Source organism: Pan troglodytes, chromosome 6, assembly GCF_028858775.2.
Source record: "Pan troglodytes isolate AG18354 chromosome 6, NHGRI_mPanTro3-v2.0_pri, whole genome shotgun sequence".
In the NCBI taxonomy this organism is placed as follows: domain Eukaryota; kingdom Metazoa; phylum Chordata; class Mammalia; order Primates; family Hominidae; genus Pan; species Pan troglodytes.
In genome coordinates, this window is record NC_072404.2 from 35,284,787 (window position 1) to 35,311,849 (window position 27,063).

The following is a 27,063-nucleotide window of genomic DNA, read 5'->3' on the forward strand; positions in this document are numbered from 1 at the left end:
AGGAACTGTAATTGACATTTTCAGGAACCCTCAATAGGAAGGATCTCTAGCCTCACCCTAAAGGATGCATTGTCAGTAATGTTAAAGTTTACAGTTTCATTAAAGATTTTTATGTCCGTGAAAAAAGGTCTTTAGATGTAATCTAATTGCTCCTAAGTGTCAACCCCTTGGTCCAGGCATAACTGCTGATTTCCATGGCTATTGATTTTAACATCTTTAAAGAAAAGTTTTCATGGATTTTTCTTATCAATGCTTCATTGCTCTGATAGAAAGTGGTGAAACTTAGTTACCTAACTTTCTTTGTCTCTTATCTTTACCAAGCATTTCTTCATTAAAAGAGGCACCAAAAAACTTTAAAATAGCTGGTGAGCTTCCATTTTTAGTAGCAAGTTGAAAGTGTCTATTTGCTGTAGCTGGTTCATATTCAGAGTATGTGTTATACTTTATAATCAAATGTATGATGTAGCTATTAGTTCACACTAATATGTGTGATTGATTATGCAGGACTGGGCAGGTAATGTGTGAGACCTAGTATAAAATGAAAATATGAGGTTCTTGTTAAAAAAAAAAATTGAGACTTTCAAAACTATGACAGCAGCACATTAAACCATGCTAAGGACAGGGCTCTGTGCAACCGCGCAGGTCACATGTGCCCTGAAGCTGACCCTGTGGTGATGTATAAAAAAACAGGAGTAAAAGACAAGCTTCTGTGAGCATTCAAAGAGGAGGGGGCTCCCTAGTGCTGGAGATCCTGTGTAAGAGGCAGTGTGGTTGTTCTCTCAGCCTTAACCAAGAATCCTCGTGGGTAGGTGGAAAGTTGGCTGAAGCCCAAGTAGATAAATAGATCAAGGATGGTTATACAGGGGAAAGAAAGAGCACCCGGGCTATGCAAACAACAGGAGTGAAAACTTGGAGTCAGAAATGTGCCAGGAGCGAATAAGGTGCAGGGGAGAGACCTCGGGGACAGAAAGGAGTCCATCACATTTAAATCATCAGTTGGGGTGGGCCAGATGGTGGAAAGATGATGATTCCTGGGCCCTGGAGCCATCAGAGTCTCCTGAGCAGGCCCTTCCCCCACTCAGCCTGCTGCTTCTGTTGCCAGCCTCTCCAGTCTGCATGGGGATCTGCATCACTCTTTCCTACCAAATTCTCTGCCACCCCCATGCACTTCCAGGATACCTTTCCTTCTTTCCGATATGGAATATGGATGGAGAGCAGAGGCCCAGAAAGTTCTAACCCCCCTCACTCTGTGTTCCCCACTCCCTTTCCACCCCCCTTCCACCTCCTGCCCAGCCTGTACCAGCTTCCCTTTTCTCCCTAGCGCTGATCACCAGCTGACATCGTACATATTTATGTGTTTGTTTGCCTGCCTTCCCCTTACCAGAGGGAAACTCCCGATGGGAGGGGGTGGGTAGAGAGGGTTCGTGGAGTGGGGATTTTTGTCTGTTTTATTGACTGCAGAAACCCCAGTGTCTAGAACAGGTCCTGGCCCACAAGCTGTTCATTCACGTTGGCAGAAAGCAGGGGACCGTATCTCCCTACAGTTGAGCTTTCGGAGCCCGCTCCTCACTCCCTGCCCTGCAGTTTGCCCTCGTGAGCGGCTTGTGTGTTGTATGCACTTGTGTTCATTGTACTAGAGTCCTTCCACGGAGTGGGCCCTTGCCAGGGTCATCAGATGGCGCAGGAGAGATGGAGGCCCTATCAGGATGTGTCGGGTCAGCTCTCAATCCCCATTTGCCAGGGATGGTGACTGTGCAGTGCTACCCCATGTCTGATCCATGGGAGCGGGCGGGTAAGGGGGAGGAGGGATCTGTCCCAGTTCACTACAGCTGTCCTGTGTGGCGCCTTTCAAAAGCATCCCATCAGGACGTAGGGAAATGGTTGCCCTACTTACTCTTATATGTCCCCCACTCTGCTGACAGACTGAGGATGCACCAGGAGCACCCCGTTCCCATGGCACACCCCATCGCGTGTGCTCTTGTAGCATGCTCCTTCTCAACATGCAACCCCCACCCCGTGCTATCCTGGAGGCCAGGACTAGAAGTTCAAGAAGCTGAGAATATGTCCCCACGCTCCCACTAAAACACCTGTCCAGGACGTGGCAGCACCACCACCTCCCAGTCTGGATTTGAGGCTCCTTGATGATTTCTAGGCCTTTCATTCATTTTTGCATTCTTCTCAGCCTAGTGGTCATTTGCTTTGGAAGAAGACTTTTTGCTTCCCGCATGCAAGCCCCTCTCTCTTCCTCTTCCCCCTTGACCTCATAAAAGTGTGTCAGCCCTTCGTGTCATTCCCAGCATTTTGTCTGCCTTGCCTTCTTATCAAGCTCCCAGGTGTCTATCACCCTTTTCTGTCCATCTGATGCTACTTCTGTGCCTGGAGAACAGGGATGGCTGGATATTGCACCTGCAAATTGACACAGGCAGAAATTGGCTTCAGAATGGTTGGGGGCTTGTTTTGTTTTTTTTTGTTGTTGTTGTTGTTTGTTTGTTTGTTTTTTAAGTTAATAATCAGAAAAGGCTGTTTTGCCAGAAACAAGTCTGGAAAGAAAATTCAAAACAAAGGCAAAACTCATCACCTTAAATATAAAATGAGGGACTCAAAGTGAGACTGGAATAAACAGGTTTGGAAATATATGGCTTGATTAAAAAAATGTTGTTTCTGCTCCCAGAGTGCTATGAAGAGGAGTTGTTTTTGTCTACCTCCTAATTCAGCCTGCTCCACATTATAATGATTACAAACTCCTTGTTTTCAAGTCATATAACCCCTGGAAACTATCTTAAGCTAAATAGACTATTATACAGGATGGTCTCATAAAGCCTCCAGGGAATACTCAGAACTCAGGAACGGGTGGAAACAGGAACTGGGAGTATACCTGGAGCCAGTTTCTCCCTCTCTTCCTCCTTCCCTCCCTCCTTTCTTCTTTTTCTCCTTCTAACTCCCTCCCTCTTTCTCTCCCCCTCCCTCCTTCCTTTCCCTCCCTACTTTCATTATCTCTTCCTTCCTCTGTCTCTCCTTCTCCCTCTCCTTCCTCCAGAGGCATCCAGTAGAGGCCGGGTGTGCTACTAACGTCCAGGACAGGCCACCACAACAAAGAGTTATGCAGCCCTAAATGCCAGTAGTGCTGAGACTGAGAAACCTCACTACTGGCAATGGGGAGCCACTCGAGGTTTTTGAGCAGGGAAGTGTCAAAAGGATGTGGGTGTTGATGTGCTCATAAACCTGACCAAAGTTAAGTAGCATGAGGACATCTTACTTTATGCAATGGGGAGACTCCCAGAAAGCTTTGAGACAATCAATATTTTAGAAATGTAATCCTATCTTGAACTAGGGCAGCTGCTAATGAGAAGTCCAGGGATCTGTGGTGCCCGGTTTGAGAAACTCAGCTCTCCTGCCCCATCTCCTTGGCCAGCCTTTCAGAGGGAACTCAGAGTCTCTGTCATAGATCGATTCACCTCTGCTGTGTTTTCGTACATCTGAAAAGGGTCACTTCAAGGTTAGGACTTCATCTAGTCTTGCAAAAGGGGAGAGTTCAAAGTTTAACCTAATTTTTCATATGAGATGAATGTCACATGGTGGTGGGAAATACAGTAAATTATAGGAAAAGTCCTTGGCAGAGATCTGGAAGCCTTGACTGTGCTGCTGACCTGGGTGACGCAGGATAGGCTGCCTGCCCTCCAGCCTCTCAGTTAACCCTGGGCAAACACTAGACTAGACCTCCAGAACCCAGCCACATGTAGCTGGAAGGGACTTTAGCTCTCTCTTCTGTGAACATAAAGTAGCTAAACAAACAAACAAACTGCCTCTGACCCAAAAATTCCTTTTCAAAGCAAAAGAACAAAATTCTGATTTTTAATATGAATAATAAAATGACAAATTGAGGCAATAAGGTTTCCATCTATACCACTGCTTCTCAATAAAGGAAACTTCACCCCCCCACCTCCCCGTGACCCCTGGGGGACATTTGTCAATGCCTACAGATATTTGTGATTTGTCCCAGCTGGGAGTGCTACTGGCATTTAGCGGGTGGAGGCCAGGGATGCTGCTAAACATCCTACAATGTACGAGGCAAACCCCCACAACAAAGAATTTTCCAGCCCAAAATGTTAATCAGTAGTGCCAAGGCTAAGAAATCATGATGTATACTGGTAAGAAAAAGCAAAAATTCTCAACTGCAGCATGTCATAAACAGTACTTTTCCTTCTTACAGTTTAGATCCCAGGCTGAGCTGATATTAATACATCTGGGTGGTGTCTACATTGACCCATCAAAACATATCTGGTATAAAACCACCAGAGAATACTGCCTTCCAGATTCAGCAGATATGAGACAAATAACATCCTGTTCATTTAGAAAGAGCTATATTGAGGGATACTTGCTAAATGCCTGAGATCTTTCTGGATGACTCTTCTTGCTCTTGTTTTTACAAAATAGCCATTCCTGGGCTATTTGTCAAACATACCTTATCTCGTGTAATATCATCTTTTTTGTTTGGTGTGGTTTTTGAATTCCAGGCAGACCGTGCCTAGTATAATAGTCTTGGACAGACATTCTTCCTGTCTGGAGTATTTTCTTCCTGTCTAGAATATTTTAGTTACTGCCCTAAAGTTTTCAAAATGTTCTTTCTCTAAAAAGATATTCTTGCAAATCAATGAACTTCAGAAGATGGAAAAAGCTGACCAGTGAATTTTAAGATATGGTGTATTTCAATGAAAGAGTAGACATAATAAGTAGAAGCCAAATAAAATGGGCTCAGAGCATGCCCTCAGCATTTACATGTAGCCTTCTGTCTAGAGATTGTCCTTGTGGATCCAAAAGAAAATTGAACAATATATCGGTCATGAAAATAAACAATGGCCCATCACCAAAAAGGAAAGTAGGCAATGGGCCTAAAATAATGTTTAACTTTACATCCTCGCTCTATTCTCATTTTGTTTTATTTTTTTGGGACTGTGTGGGGACACTGGGTGTTACTTGCTCTTCGAGATGTCTATGCATTTATTTGGCTGGACAAAAGAGATCAAAGGCAGTAGGGATACTTGTTGGGAAAGGATGTTGGTAAATATGGACAGTGATAATAAGCATTCAAATGCAATCCTGATGTGCTCAATTATTTTTTAAAATATTGGCAAAAAAAGTGAAATTTTAGAAAATCTGTGATTAGCCTATCCTGTTTTTCCTGAAACAATAGGCCAGTTTATATTTTGTCAATATGCATTCTGTCCATGTTTAGTAAACATGTAGCCACTCACTTAATTTCTAAATATTGCATTTTCATTTTTACCCCAAGATATAGGGATATTTAAGATGAGGTTATTTCATCCACTCAGGATATTTCAGAGACCAACGTGATGTCATTCCTTTTTTTTTTTAAACACCATTTGCCAGAAAAGAATGCCTTTCAAAACTTAAGCCCACCTTCATTGGCCTTTGGTTATGCTGTTTCCTCTTCTGTAAATGTCTTCCTCAAGTCATCTGCTCCCCAGTCAACACCATCACTTCCCCACCTGCTCAATCTTTCCCAGGCTGGTGAATTCCTATCCATCCTTCAGAGCCCAGTTCAATATCCCCTTCCGCAGACTTCTAGGAAGAATTTATTATTCTCTCCATTATACTACCATAGGATCTCCTACATGTTCTGCTGTATCACCTGACACATAATTGCCTGTTTATTCTTGTAGATAATGAGACCCTTGAGTTCAGGCAGTTCTTATTCCTCTGATCTATTTCGACTTTGTATATCCAAGGACTAGTACAGGGCCAAGTTCAAAGCAGGCAATCAGCATGTAAATATCAAACAAACGAGTGAATAATGAGTTGCTGGAAAGGTGGAAATAAGATGAAAATAGGATATAATTCATCTGTCTGACATCCTTCCCCCATTAATTTGTAATGCCACTTCTGAGATATACCAAGTATCCATATATGTGTGATTTGGTTTCTTGTCTTTCCAGTGTATACTACTGGTACCAAATGTACTGTACCAAACATACTGGGCTTTGGCTCTCTATTTGAAATGTTATTGTATTATATTCAGAATATGGTATGTATGGTATCAGTTTTTTGTATATGTTGAAGCTTAATTTGTGGTCAATTGATATGAATATTCCAAGTGGTTTTGAAAAGTGTATGTGTTCTTTGAATTGCTGGATATGAGATCCCTTTTGTATTCATAGATCAACTTTAGCTATTTGATCTACTAGTTTCTGTGAAAGATGTCAAAATCATTATGATTGTGGATTTGTCAATTTATCTTTGTAAGTCTTTCAATTTCGCTTTATATTTTTGAGACCATATTGTCATATAAAAGCTCAAAATTATATCCTTCTGGTAAAAATAAATCTCTATTATCTCTATCACTAATAATGCAAATATATATATTTGCTCTATTTTGGGTTTCTATTGGCTAGTTTGCTGGGTATGTCTTTCTTACATTTCTCTCATGTTTTAGTTGTGTTTCTTGAAAGGATTTTTAAAATGTTATCTAAAAATCTTTTTTGTGATGAATTAGAGCCACTTATTCTGATTAGAGTTGTATAAGGATTTTTTCTATAATCACTGTACTTTTTTATTGCATCTTTTTTCTCCTTCCCTGCTTTTTATTGGTTTAATTAAACCTATATTTCTTTTTCCCTTATGTATTTGTGTGTGTGAGAGAGAGAGAGACAATCTCAGTCTGTTGTCCAGGTTGGAGTACAGTGGCGCCATCATAGCTCATTTTAGCCCTGGACACCTGGGCTCAAGCCATCCTCCCATGTCAGTCTCCTGAGTAGCTAGGACTACAGGCATGTGCTACTATGCCCAGCTAAATTTCAAACTCTTTTTAGAGATGGAGTCTCACTATGTTGCCCAGGCTGGTCTCTACCTGGCCTCAAGTGATCCTCCTACCTTGACCTCCCAAAGCACTGGGATTACAGGCATGAGCTACCACACCCAGCCATATATTCTTTTTGATTAATGGATTTCATCCCACCCTTTTTTAAATTATCAAAAATTTAATACATGCATAATTGACTTCAAATATTCTTCAGTTAATTAGTAGCTCTTCTTACATTTCCCAAATTAAGAGAACTTTAGACTTCTTCATCCCCTTCAAACTTCCATGTCATTTTTTTACCCCATGTTTAAGTCCCCTACAGTTAGTCATCTTGTTATTGTTGTATGCAAATAGGGCATGATTAGATTGACCCACATTTACCAGTTTTCTTGCTCACCACTGCTTCTGGAAATCGTTCCTCCTAGATTCAATTTGCTTCTCACTGAAGTATATCCTTTAGTATTTCTTCAAGTGAGGACTGTGATTGGAAACTCTTGACATTTGTCTGAAAATATCTTTATTTCACCCTTGCTTTTAGATGATAGTTAGCTGGGTATAAAAGTTAGGTTGGCAGTATTTTTGTCAGAGCACTTTGATGAAATTATTCAATAATCTATTCATGTCTTCCTGCTGAAGAAAAGTCTATTTTTACCTATTTCTCTCCTTTCAAAGATAACCTGTTTTGGTTTTTGTTGTTGTTGTTGTTGTTGTTTTAGGATTTTGCTTTGTCTTTTGGTATTCTGCAATTTCAGTATAATCGGCATAGATACAGATTATTTTTATTTATCTGGTTTGAATCTCATTTAGCTTTTTTTAATCTGAAGATTTTGTGTCTCACTACGAATTCTGGAAAGATCTCAACTGTTCTTCTCCTTGAATATATACTGCTTCCACAGATACCCTAAACTCCATCATTTCTCAACTTCTGAGGATCATCACTCCTTTGCTTATCTTTTCTCTCTTCTGCATTTCCAGTCTCTTACCTATTGTATCAAGTTCATCAACGAGTCAACTTGCCTTGGTGTTTCCCATCTTTTAAAGAAGTCCTTCCTTGACTCCACATCTCCCTTGAGCTATCCTCTATCTCTGTTGAACATCATAGCCAGCCTTCCTGATAGAGGAGGTACCCACATATTTCTCTACTTCCTTACCTTCTTCAGTTCAGTTGAGTCTCACTTCTACCCTCAGCCATCCAAAGAGATTGCTGTTGCTAAGGTTGCTAATGACTTCCATGTATCTGAGTCAATATTTAGTACTTATTTCATTGAACCTCTTACCAGCATTCAACATAATTGACCATTCATTCCCTAAAACATTCTTCACCTCTTGGCTTCTGGAACACTTTGTTGGTTTTCTCTAAATGTTTGAACACTGAGTGCTTGGGGATGAGCTCTCTTTTGTTTTCTGCTCCCTACCTTTAATATAGTCATGTGCTATATAACAATATTTAGGTCAACAGTGAACCACATATATCATGGTGAACCCATAAGATTATAATGGAGCTTCCCTATGTAAGTGTGCCATTTTTTATCCTTTATACTGTATTTTTACTGTACCTTTTCTATGTTCAGATATGTTCAGGTACATAAATACTTACTGTTATGTTACAGTTGCCTACAGTATTTAGTAAAGTGACATGCTGTAGAGGTCTGTAGCCTAGGAGCAATAGGCTATACCATATACCCTAGATGTGTAGTAGGCCCTACCATCTAGGTTTATGCAAGTGCGCTCTATGATGATCCCCCTCAATGATGAAATCACCCAAGGATGCTTTTCTCAGAATGTAGCTCCATCATTAAGTGATGCATGACCATACTTTTTATTCATTCAAACAATTTTAAATATCATCTATTCATCATAGATGGTGAAATTTATACCTCTGGTCTTTGCTTCTCCTCTGAGCTCTCAAACTATGAGTTCCTGCTTGACACTAACACTTGGATATCATAGCAGCATTTAACCCTAACCCATCTAAAATGGAATTCTTCACTTTCTCCCCAGAAGAGTGTCTTTCCCATCTCAGCAAATGGTATCATCATTTACCTAGTTCCTAAGCTAGAATCTCAGAGTCATTCTTGACTCCTGTCTCCCTCAAAGGCCCACACTTCTACTATCAGGTCCTATAAATTCTATCTTCAAAATATACCTCAAATTCTTCCACTTTCCATCTCCACTGCCAGCATCCAGGTGTTAGGCTCTATCATTGTTCAACTAGACTACAACATAGTTTTCATATCTATTCCACTATTAACACCCTCTCATTCATTTTCAACACAGTTGTCAGAATAATCTTTTAAAAAAATCTATGGGAAGTCCTCCAAGAACTTCCTACTGTACTTAGATCGAAACAAAATCCACACTCATGAATAAAGCCTTTAAGGCCCTGTGTAACTTTTCCTATCCTACCTTCAACTTCATTCCAATTCCTCTCCCCCCAACTTTTGGTGTTCTGGCCACCCTGGCCATCTAGTTCCTTCACCACACCAAGTTCTTTTGCTCCCGCAAGGCCTCCATATATTCCTTCTGCTGGGAATGATCTCTGTCCCTTTCTCTTTCCCTGTGGAAGAGAACTGGCTCTTCTTTTCCATCTGGTCACCTACCAAAAGAGGCTTTCCTGACCATTCTGGATAAGGTTGGGCCCCACTTGGTCTCTCTAGTAGCAGCCTCATCTTTTTTTCTTCTGTAGCCCTTTTTATACTTTTTTTTTTTCTGGAGTTGCATTTTACATATTATTTTATTATATTTAATTGATCTTCACAGCAGATTAACAATTGACTTTGCTGCCATAATTAAGAGCATTTCTAGTAAAATATTAAGAAATGTATGATTGCTGAATTTAGAAAATGTCCAACTTTAGATAGGATACTTTACTGAGGAACTCTTTTAGTACTGCATTCAATCTTGGTAGGCCTCTAAGTGAATTATGACATTTGGCCCTGTAAGTCTTTCTGGGATGAATTCTCTGCATTCCTGTTAAAAAATGCTTTGTCATTTCTTAGGGTCATTCCCTAGAAAAATGTTGAGAAATTTTTGGCATCATTTTCAAAGCAGGAACTATATAATAGGCAGTTTGCATGTGATAAACTGAAATACCAGAAAGACTACTATAACTTCACTTTATTACAGAGTCATAAGTTGCTCTTTTTTATTTATTAACTAGCTTATCTTCTTTCTCTGCTTTTACTCATCAGTTTCCTTAGAAGAGATCCAGACCCATTTTGTTTGCCTCTTTATGTACACCCAATTACTAACATGTATGAATAAAGAACTCAAACTGAGGCTCTTTTTTTCTTAAGTAGAACTCAGATGAACACCTTTCCAAATTGTGACCGCACTCGTCATCCTGTTTTTTTGTTAAATAAAAGCAGTTTAAAAAAAAAAAATTGTCTACATTTCTTTTGTTAATAGAGGTTTATGACTTTGAAAGGCCTTCTATAATGCTTTCTAATATTTTAACTTTGTAAAAATTCGGGACATTTTCGTGCACATTTGTATGCCCCCGATAGACTGCCTATGGTCATTTTAGATTGACCGTGGCCACATTTGCTTCTTAAAGCTCTTTGATGCCAGTATTTTTGCTTTGTTTTGTTTTCATTTTAAATCATAATTTAATACAGGAGGACCTATGCCTCAATAATCAGAGATAAGACCATCCTTACTTTGTGATATTCAGAATATTTAACAACTGGCTGGGAGCATCAATCAATGAGACCAGCACTTTGGTCAACCAGGAAAGATTTTCAGCTTACTTACCTGAAGGCCACACCAAGTCCTACTGAATATGGAAACTATCTCTGGGGAAAGCAATTCCACAGGCCTTATTGGTTGCCTGCATGTTTAGCCAACTCCTTTACTTTTTAAAATGCCTTTTTTGGAAGTAGCTCAAAGACTTGGAACCTTTTAATTATCCCATAATCATGTCTTATTTATACCTGCCTGGATAGTGTAGAGATGGGAAAACTTCAGTCAGAAGGACACAGTAATTGAGTTCTGCCTTCCAGAACTTGCTGAGCTAAATGCAGGTTATAGCGACCAGCTTGGGCTATCTTGGGTTTGTCCACACAGTGCCTTGTTGTGGGTGGTCAGAGTCTTACTCCTTAGCTGATGGCATGGCCTGTAATCTGTTTCTCCACGCACCTTTCTGACTCTGTCCTGGGGCATGGTGGATCGATGAAGGATTTTCAAAGATCAAAGCACATCTCTGTTTTCTCAGGATCTGTTTGCAACTGCTTTACTGGAAGGAAAAGCCCAGTGGGGGATCGCTCCTGCTGATCTTCATTGACATGTCTGAGGCTACCTGCCTTTAAATGACTGAACTTTCTGACATTTTTCTTCCTTTTGGATCACAGGTCCACACGTTCCGAGGCCCACATTGGTGTGAATATTGTGCCAATTTCATGTGGGGGCTCATCGCCCAAGGGGTCCGGTGCTCAGGTAGACACAGAACTTTCTTCTTTTCCAATTATATAAAATGCCACTGTGCTGAGCTGGAGGATGTCTCTCCAGAGCTGGGAAATGTGCTCAGATTAGCTCAAAAGTCTAGCTTTCTGCAGGGTTCAAGGCCTGTCTGTGCTTAATGGGGAAACTATTTCAAGTGTTTGCAGGAATGAAACAGAATATCTCATGTTTATGCAAGAAAAGAAAAAAAAACAAAAAGTACATTTCCTTAAACACCTACCTGCCTCTTACAATAGGCAGTAGTCCGTAAAAGAAAAAAAAAATCAATTCCAATGGAACTGCATAGCTAGAAAAGCCATACTTTTTCCTACCCCATCTTACTACAAAAGGTAAGACATAAAAATAGTAATAGTGCTGGTGAATATTTACCACATACCAGGCACCAGTTAATCTCTATTTATCATGTCATTAGCCTCACCAACAGACCTTGGGGGAGATGCAATTATCCTCCATTAAAAAAAAAAAAAAAAAGACACAGAGGCTTGTTATTTGCCCTTGGCTACGCAGCAAGGAATAGAATATTGATTCAATGGGAGCCAGATTCCAGAGTTCATGCTCAGTATCTCTTTGTCATCAGATTAGCAGTGAAACCATGCACCTTGATTTGATATCACATATTTTCAAAGTAGTTTCAAAGCCTGGGTGATTTTCCATCTGGAATTGGAGGTATACACCTATTGCTAACAGCATACATCTTATTAAGGTACATCTAACACAATGATAAATGATACAAATTAATGTGTAACTGGGTTTCCTAATTCATGTTGCCATGGTTTTTCTGGCAAACACTTGTGGCTGGGAGCAAGACCAGCCACCTCTGATATTGATCAGGTTTCTACCAACACCATGACTGACTTCTTCCTTGCTAGGAGATGATTTTTAAAAATCTTAGGAGCATTTAGAATACAATAAGGTAATGACACTAATTAAGGTGATCTTTCCCATTTTGGCTCACAGCATCCTGTAACCCTAAGTCCTCCTCTCTGCCTGGAAGAGGCTTCTAGCTTCCATTGTGTAAATACACCAATCACCGGTGTTGATACCTGCATGGTTCAAGTAGTTCCACCTCCCCCATTGCAGGTCTATGTTTAAGGGGTGGTCAACATAGCTCAGAAGCAGCTTCTCCATAAATATTCAGAAACTCTGTTTAACACTAAAGACTGACTTGCCAGGAGCCACAACGTATCTCCCAGCTCAGCCACTGAGCAAAGGGGTAGAATATCTGAATTACTCAGTGGTCATTAATTTGGCCTGTCCCTATTGTACCTATCAAAAATATCCCTAATTGCTGGTATTATCCAATTTCAGCAAGAAATTGGTCCAAAGTCAATATTATGAGAACAAAACTCTGGGCTTCATATTAGCTGTGAACAGCAACTTTTCAACTTTCTCTGGGATAAAAGGGTTTTTGCGGGGTTTTTTCTGGTTTTGTTTTTTTAAAATAAGACATTTTCTGAGGCCATATTGTTAGTATTTTCCAATGGCTACTTTTTGGCCTTATATTTCCTCTTGGCAGCAGGGAGGCTGAAAACTGATCATGAAAGGTTAGGAAGAACCATCATTGCCTCTCAGCTTTCCATATATTACATCTTTTAAGTATTTTTAGAATGCACTGGACTTCATTTGTAGAATATGGATTTCTACTGCTTTGTAAAAAATGGAGCATTTTTACATTTGTTATAGAACATCTTAATTTTAATAAAATATCAGTATTAAACTCTACATAAACACATTGTTGCTTTAGGTCTTAAATGAACATGGATGATTCCTTTTATATGTGGTACCTAGGGCAGCAATTCCAAGAGGTAGAAAGTTGAATGGTAGTTACAGGGGATGGGTAGATGGGGAGTTATATTGTTTAATGGGTATAGAGTTTCAGCTTTGGAAGATGAAAAAAGTTCTGGAGATGGCCGGTGGTAGTGGTTGCATAACAGTGTGAATGTACTTAATGCCACCAAACCATACACTTAAAAATGGTTAAAATGATAAATTTATCAGAATTTAACAAAAAAATTTAAATGAAGTTTGTAAGACATACTAAGAATTCCTAATGAAATCACTTAAGAATAGCTGGGCAGATATACTTACATTTTTTTTATCACCATATTTGCTATTTTATTTGACCTAACACGTATACAGTACTTAACTGTATTTCAGACACTATGCTAAACACTTTATTAACTTTTATTTGAGCCTCATGGCTAATGCCAGGAGGTAGGTGCTATTATGATCTTCTATAAAAGGGGATTCAACAAGAAACCCAGCCAACTCTATTTAGCGCAGTTAGCCAAAATTTACATTCACTAGATAGATGTATCAAAATATTATTGAAGTCACTTGAGCTTTGTTGAATTTCTCATGTTGATAAAGATGAATTAGAACTGTTTTTTTTTTTATTTTGGAAGGAGGTAGACAGAGAACTCAGCCAATAAAAATGACATGAAAATCACTTAGAAATTACCACTGATTTTACAAAAGTTTAGACCCTCTCAAGTTCTTGGTGTGCTTAAGTGCTATTTTATAAAGCAGATGACTACAATATTCCTTATCGTGTGTGCACGTGTGTGTTATTCTTTGTGCCTGGGAAAACAGTATTAGAAGATACTTTGAGTAGACAGCACATCAACTTTGAACAACTTCAGCATTGAATTTTTCTCTTTCAGAATGTAGCAGAATGTAGACTATGCTGCCTTTTTTTTTTTTTTTTTTTTTGGAGACGGAGTCTCCCTCTGTCACCAGGCTGGAGTGCAGTGGCGCAATCTCAGCTTACTGCAACCTCTGCCTCCTGGGTTCAAGTGATTCTCCCGCCTCAGCCTCCTGAGTAGCTGGGATTACAGGGGTCCACCACCATGCCCAGCTAATTTTGTATTTTTAGTAGAGACAGGGTTTCACCATGTTGGCTGGTCTCAAACTCCTGGCCTCAGGCAATCCACCCACCTGCCTCGGCCTCCCAAAGTGCTGGGATTACAGGCGTGAGCCACCACGCCGGGCCAACTGTGCCTTTTTATCATCAGAGAAATTCCATCAGTGGATATTGACTGCTAACAGGCTCTTCATGTTTTCATTGAACTTTAAAAGCACCCTTTTCAGCTTTGGATTTTCATATGAACTTTATGAATAATCATCACATTACATTACATGGCATTGTTATAAACTCTCAAGTACTCCTACTGGTGTATATAGTTAGGCATTATTTCCACTCACAGGTGTCAAAATAAGGCACGTAGAAAGGAAAGCGGCCTACCCAAACTGCCCAAGGAGGAAGGGATTGGAAACTATGGGGCAACCTTCCAGGAAAGGGGAAGAGGATACCAATGGTCATGGGCTTCTCAAAGCAAAGATTAGAGAGTTCTGCAGAAAGAGTAACTCTGCCTCCCACACAAGGAGCATCAAGAGCTTAAAGGAAAGAGCCTGGAACAAACCCTAGGTGCCCTTTATAAGCCGGGACTGTCTGGGAATCCAAACCCAAAAACCTACTTGTGGACCCAAAGGGTTCCAGCCTGAAACAGGAAAACATATACAAAAAAACCTGATCAATTACCTAAGCTGTCTCAGATGTTCTGTTCTTAAGGTCCAGCGACAGAGAAGGCTTAATGAGAAAAATGGAATCATATAAGGGTTTAGTGATTAGAGATGATACTCGTATTTATCCTGTAGAGAGTCCTAGAAACGGGATAGATGTTCCAGAGAAATATGTCAAACCCTTGGGTGGTGATATTTTTATTTTTGGCAGCATATAATTTGTGTTGTGCTTTGACAAAAGGGCTGGGCTAGGCTAACGTGGCTTCTTTGTTTACAGACTGTGGATTGAACGTACACAAACAGTGTTCCAAGCACGTTCCCAATGACTGCCAACCTGATCTCAAGAGGATCAAGAAAGTGTACTGTTGTGACCTCACAACACTTGTGAAGGCTCACAACACTCAGAGACCCATGGTGGTAGACATATGCATTCGGGAAATTGAAGCAAGAGGTTTGGAAAATACTTCCTATAGTGATTTTATTTTTATTGTTTGTTTTTACTGTTGTCAAGGAAACAGAGTTGCTCTACTACTCTTGTTGGGAAAATGACCTACGCATGTGTGCGCGCACACACACTCTCTCTCTCTCTCACAGGTAGACTCAATCCAACCAGCTATATCAATTTCCATTGTATGCATAAACCATGCATATATGCATTCAAAAAATGTTTACTGAACATTTATTATATGGTAGGCATTGAGGTAATAAAGGTCACCATTCTCACCTTCAAGAAATTCATACTTCAGCTGGGTGCAGTGGCTAACGCCTGTAATCCCAACACTTTTTGGAAGCTGAGGCCAGACAATCGCCTGAGCCCAGGAGTTCAAGACCAGCATGGGCAACATAGTGAGACCCCATCCTACAAAATTCTTTTAAAAAATTAGCCAGGTGTGGTGGTGCACACCTGTAGTTCCAGCTACTCGAGAGGCTGAGGCATGGAAGAAATTCATACTTTAGAGTGGGCAATCAGGGGAGCAAATAAATAAACATTGTGGATGGCCGTGTTCAGGGTACCATGGAGTCACAAAGCAAAATGTTTTAATCCTATTTAAGGACAATGAGAAGGGTTATGGCAGAGGTGAGGCTTGAATTGGAGCTTTGAAAAAAAAAGGTGCTTCTGTTAAATAAGAAATTGTTGAGCAACACATACATCTCCTACCATATAAAAATGTGCTCCTAATATTCATTGTTTATTTCGAAGAGGAGAGTTCAAAGATTTAAAAGATCTATGCAGTGAAAAATAAAGGAAACAAGGAAGATAGAAACATTTCAAAAAATGTTCTTTATGTTGTACGTGAGTCACTTTTCCTTTATTTGTGCTTTCTTTGGCCACTGTTCAGTATCAAAATGTTCACTGAAGTTGCCGGATATAATTTGGGTGATTTGGCCATATATACAGCCTTTCTATAAGGCTTAAACCACTTTTGCCATGTATCATATTCTGTTATACTGGCTATCCATTATTGTGTCCTAATTGGCTTAATATATTTTATACATACATATTCATTGGTCAGCTACCCCATTTTTTCCAAAGCACAACTAAAGAGGAGAGCTTGTTCCCTGAGAGCTTGCTAATTTAATCCCAGAGTGTAAGAAATGCCTTCTATCTTTTCACCACTGTGGCTGACAGAGCTTAATGAGTGCTTTGGGATCTGGTGAACATATTAATCCAGTGGCTAAACTGGGTAAGAGGAAAGGAGGGATTCCCTGCCTCTGGATGAGTGGTTGGGACAAGTGGCCCTGGGCCCTGCAGTTTGGGGTCAGATTATCAGCCTCTCCAGAGCCTGCAATCAGGGCTTTTCTGAAGAAGCTGGGGTCCTCCCATTGTGATCCTTACCAAAGACAACTGATAATTCAGGCATGATAATTACTGACATGTCTAACATTTAAGAATAGGGGGCACTGCACTAAGTTTGCCTAGTACAAGAGCGAGATAGAGTAGCACAAATCAGGAATTGATGCCAAAAGAGTCACAGCACGGGGATTAGAGCCCCAGGCAGGTATTAGGGGCCTAAGCATGCAAGCAGAACCAGAGAATGCACTGGGAGAAATTTGTATGACACCTGCATTCCCCGCTGTGGGGCCACCACTACCAACACTTTTCCCTGTCTTCCATCCATAAAAAATTCCTTATTGTTCTCCAAATGTTCTTTTATGTTCATTTGTCTCTGCATGATGTGGCAGAGTGAAAAGATCAAGGATTTGAAGTTAAATTCTCAGCCCTGTCTCTTACTGGCTGTAGTATGACCTTGGGCAGGTTGCTTACTACATTTGCATATCTGTTTCTTCATCTGTAATATGGATGGAATCAACTGTACCTCATAAGGTGGTTGGTGAGGATTAAAGTGACTTGATACATAAATGGACCGAGTACAATGTCCAATCTACTGAACTCAATCTATGTTAATTTTGCCTCTTCTTGGAATGACCCACACCCATACCTCCACCTCCAAGTCTGTCTAACTATATTATGTAGCCTGTACATCTCAGTGCTGTCACAGAGACCCTGAGTAACAGTGCCTTTGACAAGATAGAAATCTATTTCTTTCCCCAGTAATAGTCCAGGTACCCAGGAGCAGTCCAGGAATAGTCTGTTCCCCCGTGGCAGGAACCCAGGCACTGCAGCTTGTTGTTCTGTTCTGCTTGAGTGCTATCCTGCGTGCACAATCGCAGTTGGCCACCACCGTCTCATCTGCATTTCACTTAACAGAAAGTGGAAAAGAGCATGCTCCGTTCCTTCAAGGCCACAGAAGCTGTAAATGTCACTTCTGCTCTCACATGGGCCAGAGTTTAATGGCCACTGCAATGGATATTGTTCTAAAAATCAAAGGTTCCATTACAACAGAAGAATGGGAGAATAAATATTGGAAGGATAGCTGGCAACTTCTGCTACTCTGGCAAACTCTAACCATCCTTTATCATTTCCTTCAAAGATTAGCTTCTTAAAAAAGCATCTCGATGTAATACAGGGTGACGCTTTGCTCAGTGAAGCATGGGCTAAAGTCAGGAAAATTACCCCCATTTAATTATAATCCAAACCATGCAACTTGGCATATAGTATAAGGCGTAGATTTTTTTTTTTAAAGTTCCGGGATACATGTGCAGAATGTGCAGGTTTGTTACATAGGTATACATGTGCCATGGTGATTTGCTGCACCTATCAACCTGTCATCTAAGTCTTAGGCCCTGTATGCATTAGGTATTTGTCCTAATGCTCTCCTTCCCCTTGACCCCCCAACAGGCCCCGGTGTGTGGTGGTCCCCTCCCTGTGTCCATGTGTTCTCACTGTTCAACTCCCACTTATGAGTGAGAACAAAAGCATGGATTTTTCTACGTTCCTTGAAAACCTGGATTTCTTTGAAAGTGACTCAGTGAATCTTATGGCTGAATGTTTGTGTCCCCTGCCCCACCAAATTTACATATTGAAGCCCTAATCTCCAGTGTGATTGTCTTTGGAGACGGAGGTCTCCAAAGAAATAATTAAGGCTAAATGAGGTCCTGAGGGAGGGACCCTAAACATTATGACTAATGTCCTTATGAGAAGAGACACCAAACAGCAAGCTCGCTCTCTCACTCTCCATGCACATATACCAAGGAAAGGACGTGTGAGAGAAGGTGGCCATCTATGAGCCAGAAAGAGAGCCTCACCAGAGGCCAGAACTTTGATTCACCCATCAACAGGCAGGGTTCATTGTTCACTGCTAGGGGCTCCCATAATCCACTGGGTCTGTGCCTCTGTGGCAGTGCATGTTCCAACTGGAATGAGATGTGCTCATATGCACCAACATCTTAGAACAGGATGACCCACAGGTTTCGTCTTGTGTGGCAACTCCAGTTGATCCGTAGTGGTCACCTGAACAATTGGAACTGAGATGAATTCTGAGGCTAAATAGGGCTCAGTGGGAAAAAGGGCTGAGATCAACTAAGAGTATCTGTCATGGTCACAGGAGGGATGAGGGGAAGTATTTGTGATTTACGCCACGTATTTGTTGTCTCTGATGCATACCTAATGAAGACCCTTATATATGGCAGATAATACATACTCCATAAATGTTTTCCAAATGAAAAAACAGGAGAATATGTGAGTTATCAAGAGTTTGGCAGAATATATGGCAGCAGCAGCAGAGGCTATTTGTTTGCTCATTTTTACTGTAGCTATAGTTTTGATAGCAGCTAGTTTGTGACATACAAAGTCTGAAACCCAGTCCTTTATCCCTGCTCATACTTTTGGGAACTGACTCATTTTTAGGACATATCTTAACAAATCAATAAGTTCCAGGGACAGAAACCATGTCTTTTTTTCTTAGCCTAAATTTGCAGTGATCCAATTTCCAGAAGCAATAACCAAAACTTTATTTTCCTGCATCTGTTTGTATAATCAGTTGTCTAAAAGTATAACAAGTAATCGTTTTTAATTAAACAGTTAACATAGTCTTAAACATGAAAGGCTGTAATAGTCTAATTTTTTCCAATAAAATCAGAGTAATACAGATTAGATACCCACATACATACACGTGCGTATCTAGTACAGTGCTACATACAATATAGCACATGGATTAAGATGATGCTAGGTACCCCATTTACGCTGCTGTGATTATTACACATCTTATGCCTGTATCAAAATATCTCATATACCCCATAAATATATACACCTACTATGTACCCACAAAAATTAATAAAGATAATGCTAGGAAGAAAGCCAGGTTGCTTCCTACGGTGACGAAATTCATGTCCAGCAAGCTCATGAACAAAGGAAAGGAAGTAAGGGAACGGTCCATGAGAATCTTAAATATCAGTTCTCTTTGCAAAGCAGGGAAGGATGAAGACTGGATTTCCATTGAGATCTCCGCTGCTACATGGGCAAATGAGAACAGACTTGCCTGGGAAATTGAGACAGACAAGTCCAAGTTCTGATGCAACAGTGTGTGATAAATAAAATCACTGTCTATGTTTGCTCATTTTCTGATAGCATGTAGTGTAGATGTGAAATTAGAGTCTTTTTTTTTTAGATGTTTCAAGAAGCTAAAGTCAGTCTCTCTCTCTCTCTCTCTAACAGGATTAAAATCAGAAGGCCTTTATAGAGTCTCTGGGTTCACTGAACACATTGAAGATGTCAAAATGGCATTTGACAGAGGTAAGCTTGTACTTTCTTGAATGCCATCTGACATCCTAACAACCCTTCTCGATTGGAACTAGGTTTTAATCATAGTAGAAATGGGGTTTCAGAACTACTAAGAGTTGTTCTTCAAGAAACAGAGGAATAATGGCTTACAAATCTCATGTTTCTGCCTCACTGGGTGAAGTGTTTCCTTCACAGCCATTGACAAGTGATCACTGTCAATGGGCAGACAATCCATATGGCATTGGAGTACCCATCTGCATCCCCTGTCTCAGAATCCCATTCTTCTCATTCTCTCAAAGCTCCAAAGAAGGGATCATAGGGATGGGAGGGCACCCCCAGCACTAATGTAGGGGAAGGCAGTGGACATGTAGGAGGGAACTGCTTTTGTTCTTTATAACTGTGGTGTATATTCTCTAGAACATACTATCTCTTAAGTCAGATATCATGGCCATCCTGGGGATCCTGTTAAAAATATGGGTCACTGGGACCCAACTTGAAGACTCATTCAGAAAGCTGGATAAGCCCAAGAATCTGTATTTTTAATAAGCAATCCAAATAATTCTGGTACAGCCAGTCAAGACATGGAACCCCTACTGGATAGAGCCTACTGGATAGAGCCTCTACTTTGTAGTGTGGTATGTGAAATCAATGAGGTAGCCCTCCCTCTCTCTTTAGACTTCTCTCCAGTTCCTCCTCCCTACTGTACTGCACACTCCAGCTATCCTGAAATACACCCTATTTGTTGCCATGAAGAAGTGACTTGGCTCACATTGTCCTGTCTATCTGAAATTTATTCACCTCTCTGCCTGGCAAACACCTGTAATCAGGGGTCAGCTCAAGCCTTTCCTCCTTGAGGAAGCCTCGCTGACTACCCCAAGCTAACCTCAGAGCTCCACTTCCTTTTTCCACATCCCCCCACATTCTCCACACTTCTTCAGCATAGCAATCCTCCTATTTCCTTGTCATTGTTGAGTTGCATGTCTGTCAGTCAGTCTGATTAGAACTGTTGGTTGGCAGAGAGTATCTCTTTTCCATGGTTCATCAGGGCTTAATGGTGCTTGGCACATGACAGATTCTCAATAACTGTTTGCTAAATATGTAAATAATGAAATCAACATGGCATATCTTCTATGCTTTTACTGTTTTCTATACATCGGCAGCTTTTTTTATCTTCAGAACCAAATTTGCTGAGGCATTTATTCTTTTAATTCTTTATGCAAAAGATATTAAGAATTCTTATATGATTAAAACATTTTTATCTAAAAAATGTCATAGTCTGTGACAAATTGGAGTGGTATTTCCTAACGGTAAAACTAAAAGTCAAAAAATGTCTTGAGAACTATTGTTAGAAATGGTAAGAAATATAGGCCAGGCACGGTGGCTAGGCCTAGAATCCCAGCACTTTGGGGGTTGGAAACGGAGCAGGTCAAAACTTCTATGCTGATCCTTTGTACTGCCTACAAAGAAACAATTTTGGACCAACAATAAATACCAGATACATTAGCATAATATATTTAAAGTGCTGAAGTGAAATAACTGTCAAAATAGGCCAGGCGCGGTGGCTCACACCTGTAATCCGAACACTTTGGGAGGCCGAGACAGGTGGATCACTGGAGGTAGGAGTTCGAGACCAGCCTGGCCAACATAGTGAAACCCCCTCTCTACTAAAAATACAAAAATTAGCCAGGCATGGTGGCACGTCCCTGGAATCCCAGCTACTCAGGAGGCTGAGGCACGAGAATTGCTTGAACCCGGGAGGTGGAGGTTGCAGTGAACCAAGATTGCACCACTGCACTCCAGCCTGGGCTACAGAGTGAGATTCTGTCTCACACACACAAAAAAGAATGATAAGAAATATAACATCACATATCCAAGAGGAAAGGGTAAAGTTTCCCAGATTAAAGTCCTAGGGGATCAGGGAGGAAGGATCAAGTTAAAAACAAACAAACAAACCCTTCAGTGAGCCTGAAAGAAACAGTAAGAACTGAAACTATTCAACAATCATTTTGTGAACGTGACTTCCAAATCCAAGTCTAAAAAACACTGGTGGAGATGTATTAGAGCTTCTTGATGTTCTCTTGTTTCAGATTAGATTGTCATTTTATTATGAACCTTAGTGTCCATAATACACATTATTGTGCTAAATTTCTATTTAGCAAATTACCAGGGGCTGGGACCCAAATCACTGTTTGAAGTTTGTTTTATCACCCGTTTGCCTGCACAAACCCTCAGACCCTACCTCCCTCTCACCAAACTCCTTTCTGTTGCCTCCTACACTTCAGTGTTACTAGAAGCCAAAAGAGTTAGCTGAGACTTGTCAGGGAGCATTCATCGTTGGATTTTTTTTTTTCTTTCTGTACATGCCTTGGTGAAATAAGGTCCTAATTAGGACTTGGATCACTGATTGTTTTTCAGATGGTGAAAAGGCCGATATATCTGCCAATGTCTATCCAGACATAAACATCATCACTGGAGCCCTTAAACTGTATTTCAGAGACTTACCCATCCCTGTCATCACATATGATACCTATTCCAAATTTATAGATGCAGCAAGTAAGTACTTCAAATTAATTTTTTATTTCTACCAAATTTTTAAGTACAGTGCTTTTGACCTTCAGATAATTAAAACTCAGAACTGTTTAAATTATTGCATTTGTGCCTGTCTTGTCAAGTGAGGGCACAACAATAAATAGCTGACCAGGCATAGTTCAACAGCTGAGTCGAACCAGTTCTAAGAACTCTGTGGGCTGATGTATGTGTCAGGCAGTTCTGTCCACATTGTTCCTTGTATGCTGGGAACCAACACAGTCAGGCCTATTATATGTTGAAAGCATGAATATTTCTGTAGCAGAAAAAAAAGTCTTCAATGAGGACTGACTAGATCATGGGGATCCAATCTTTTGTCTTCCCTGGACCACATTGGAAGAAGAATGATTGTCTTGGGCCACACATAAAATATACTAACATTAATGATAGCTTTAATGATAATTTTAAATAATTTTTAAAATAAATTATTTTAAAATCTTATAATGTTTTAAGGTTTACAAATTTGTGCTGGGCCATATTCAAAGCTGTCCTGGGCATGTGCGGCCCATAGGCTGCAGGTCAGACAAGCTTGGTCTAGATTAACTACTTTTATCTGTTAGGCAGAATTTCATTCCTAATCAGTTAAAGTCACAAGCAAGTTTTGTCTATTGATGCTGTTCAAAATGAATAGAAGGCCAGAATACACTGTGTCAAGCAGTATACTAGAACGTCTCACCAGTTTAATTCTCTCATGTACCCCATGTGGCAAATATTATAATCCCATTTTACAGAGAAGAAAAGCAAGGCTTGGAGAGCTGAGCTCATGCGTCCAGGAATGGGACATCAGGATTTGCTTTCCATCAGCCTGGGGTTGCTCATTCAGTGTTTGGCACTTGGGCCCACTGCTGAGGGAGAGAGGAATAGAGTGAAAAGGGGGCAGGTCTAGGGGAAGGGGCTACACTTTGCCCAGGAAGAGGCAAAAGTGACCAAAGGTAGATTCAGATGCTGAGACACATGACACAGAAGTCAAGCTCACTTTGAGGAAGTTTTTGCTTGTTGTTGTTGTTGTTTTTATTTAAAAAAAAACCTTTAAAGGTTGAAAAGTTTAGGTATGCTGTTAAATATAGTAATGAGATGCCTGATGGGGAGACACAGATGCAGGCTGGGATCAGTGTGAGATGCACTTTTCAGATGAGCTGAGGCCCTGACCCCGGTAAGACTATTCCCTCCTTCCGGGGCCCTAGTGGTCCTGGCAAAGAAGGTTCTAGCATCTAGATATCCTCTACTCCAGGAGGAATAGCAGGAGGGTTTTCTTTGAGTAGCTGCCAGTACCTATCAGAGACCCAAAAGCCAGAAGCATGTACTCTTCCTCCCATTGTTAATGTGTCCAGTCTCCACTTCCTAACCTGGGCTGTGCACTGGGGTTAAGTATGCCAACACCACGGTGAGAAGTGCCATGAGTGCAGGCTGAGTTGGGTGGCTCATTGCCAATGTCCTTGCCTTGTAAAATGTATTAGGTTGTAGAAGTCTGCCAGGGAAAGACTCATTAGACAACTGCAAGGCAATACTACCGTATGTGGTGCAGTTTAAATTAAAACTTGTGAGAGGGATATTTCTAGCAAATCTAGTGTTCAGAAGAAGGCAAAGCATAGTCTGCACATATGCTCCCTGACTGTAAGCATTCGGCTGGTTTACAGATTCATGGAGGGCAAGGACAGTGTCCAGCCTCTGGCCACCCAGAGGACATTCAATAAGCATGTGGTGCTCAGCCTCAAACTCTTTCCTGAATGACACAGGACACCAACAAATTGATTAAGTGAAACAGTGCTTGGATTGCATGAATTTATTAGAATCCTTCCCCACTTCTGGCTAAAACAAAAACTTCTTGTTACTTCTCTGAAAACTTGAATGCCACACTCTGAACTAATACCCATCATGCATGAACTTCACAGAAATCTCCAATGCAGATGAGAGGCTGGAAGCCGTCCATGAAGTGCTGATGCTGCTGCCTCCTGCCCACTATGAAACCCTCCGGTACCTAATGATCCACCTCAAAAAGTAAGCTCATGTCTCGTGCACAAAGCCTGCTCTGCTCCTAGAGCGGTTAATGCATGAGGAAAAGTGGATGGCATTCCTCCCCAGCCCACTGAGGGGACCAAGCCTCCAGCCCCAGCCATAACTGCTGGAGTTTCACTGTGCCAGGAACCACTCCAGGCACTTTCAGTGTATCATCCCTATGAAAGGGGCGCCACTGTGGTGGCCCACGCCTGTAATCCCAGCACTTTGGGAGGCTGAGGTGGGCGGATCACGAGGTCAGGAGATTGAGACCATCCTGGCTAACACGGTGAAATCCTGTCTCTACTAAAAATACAAAAAAATTAGCCAGGCGTGGTGGCAGCCGCCTGTAGTCCCAGCCACTTGGGAGGCTGAGGCAGGAGAATGGTGTGAACCCAGGAGGCAGAGCTGGCAGTGAGCCGAGATCGTGCCACTGCACTCCAGCCTGGGCAACAGAGCGAGACTCCATCTCAAAAAAAAAAAGAAAAAGAAAAAGAAAGGGGCGCCATTAGGGGCCTTGTGTCACTTGTGAGATTGCTGACACTTGGGGAGGTTACACAGCTGATTTGAAGAGGTGAAGGCAGGATCCCAGGCAGGCTGATGTACAGCCTTTAACTACTCTGCCTCCGTGTCTGCATCTTCATCTGACACAAGCCCTGTACTCTGTGTCCTGTTCATCCCCCTGTTGCTTGCCCCTTTCCAGGCTCCTGAGCCTGCCTGCCTCCTGGGAGAGCACATTCCCAGCCTGATCTCTTATTTTTCTGGATGTGTGAGTTCTCTCTCATTGAGTAACAAATCGCTCCCGAAACTTAGTGGCTTAAAACTGTAAACATACATTATCTCATAGTTTCTAAGGGTCAGGAATCCAGGTGTGACTCAGCTGGCTGCCTCCAGTTCAAGGTCTGTAATGAGGCTGCAGTCTTATCTGAAGGCTTGATGGGCCTGTAATCCCAGCTACTTGGGAGGCTGAGACAGGAGAATTGCTTGAACCCGGGAGACGAAGGCTGCAGTGAGCGAAGATGGCACCACTGTACTCCATCCTGGGCAACAGAATGAGACGCTGTCTCAAGAAAAAAAAAATTCACTCCTGAAGGCTTGATGGTGGTAGCATCCATCTCCAAGCCCACTCACATGGTTGTTGGCAGGATTCAGTTCCTTAAAGGCTGTTGGACTGAAGGCCTCACTCCCTCACCAGCAGTTTGCTGGAGGCAACCCTCAGTTCCTTGCCATGTGCATTTCTCCATAGGCAGCTCACAAAAAGCCAACAGGCTTCTCTCAGAACAAAAAAGCAAGAGCACCCAATATGAGAGACAGTCTTTTTGTAACCTAATCTCAGAAGTGACATCCTATTGCTTTTACCATGTTTTATCTGTTAGAAGCAAATCAAGTCCATCCCATACTTTAGGGGAAGGGATGCAGGGTATGAATTCCAGGAGGCATGGATCACTGAGGTCCATCTCAGAGAGTACCTGCCACACACACACAGCTGTCTGCGTGAGTGTGTGGGAGACAGAGATGGAGACGTCTGGATGTTTATGGGACACTAGAACCTCTGGTGACACTATTCTCCCTAAACCTTGTGTCTCTCTCTTTCACTGCACATGTGTAATGAGGTCGATGAATGGTGTTATAACATTGGAGGGATCAGGGCACATCTGTGTGCCTCTGTGTTTTTGAAAGATACTTGGCAGCAGCCCATTCTTTGATAAAATGAACCAAAAATTGTCTACATTGACCAGTTTACAGATCTACTTAGTATGTGAAAAGAAGCAAACTGAGGACTGTATAAACAGCAGGTACTGAGATTTTTATTTTTCTACCTTATAAGACATACAATATTGTTGCTCAGATTCAGGGTGATGGTAACATTTAGCTCAGAATATTCCCATTCTGATTAATTTACTGAATTTAGGAGTACAAGTAATTTTTAGATAATAAACTATAGGTATCACATCTGGCTTTCAATTAGCTGTAAAATATTTATTGTGATCAATATCCAGTTGTTACAGTTTGGAAGGCAAAGTACCACTACCAGAAAAATGCTGACACCTTTCAGCTGAACCTTAAATGCCAATAATACTGTATCTTTATCATAGTGGGTTTGCCAGCCATCTTGTTTGGTCAGGCATAGTGCCTGACTTAAGAGGAAACTGTGGGCACTTTGATGGTGAGAAATGTCCTCTTTCCAACCCTCTTCTTAGCTTTGTGGCATGTACATGCCACAAACTGGGTTGACCTTAAAATAATACTCAATGGCTAATCCTAATGAGTTATAAGGAAATAGAAAGGGATGGCTTTTTATACACAACCTAAACACATTTTAATTATATTTCGCTCGTTTTTGGAGAACCCACTCCCTTTTACATCTATTATGAACATTCTAAAACTTAAATTTGTGAAAACAAAACTCTGGGAGATTGTAATTTTATTCCATGAGGAAGGTGTTAAACCAGCTTTGCAGTTTGAATTTTATTCTTAAAGGCTCTGCAGTTCTTATCTGGATGTCGAAATGATTTTTAATTTCAACTGCTGTAGACCTCATCCTGTGGGAACTAGAAATAAT

The 27,063-nt window shown here is 41.1% G+C and overlaps 1 protein-coding gene across 8 annotated transcripts in view; it reads left to right on the forward strand.

Annotated features, from left to right (window-relative positions):
• Positions 1-27,063, forward strand: part of CHN2 (chimerin 2) — a 317,736-nt gene that overhangs the window by 288,326 nt on the left and 2,347 nt on the right. For all 8 annotated transcript variants that reach the window (XM_016957223.4, XM_003318375.6, XM_009452832.4 and 5 more), the window contains 5 exons: positions 11,167-11,251; positions 15,075-15,248; positions 19,854-19,931; positions 22,335-22,472; positions 24,398-24,503. In XM_016957223.4, coding sequence (XP_016812712.1) covers positions 11,167-11,251; positions 15,075-15,248; positions 19,854-19,931; positions 22,335-22,472; positions 24,398-24,503 — 581 coding nt within the window. The remainder of the gene's footprint in view (positions 1-11,166; positions 11,252-15,074; positions 15,249-19,853; positions 19,932-22,334; positions 22,473-24,397; positions 24,504-27,063) is intronic.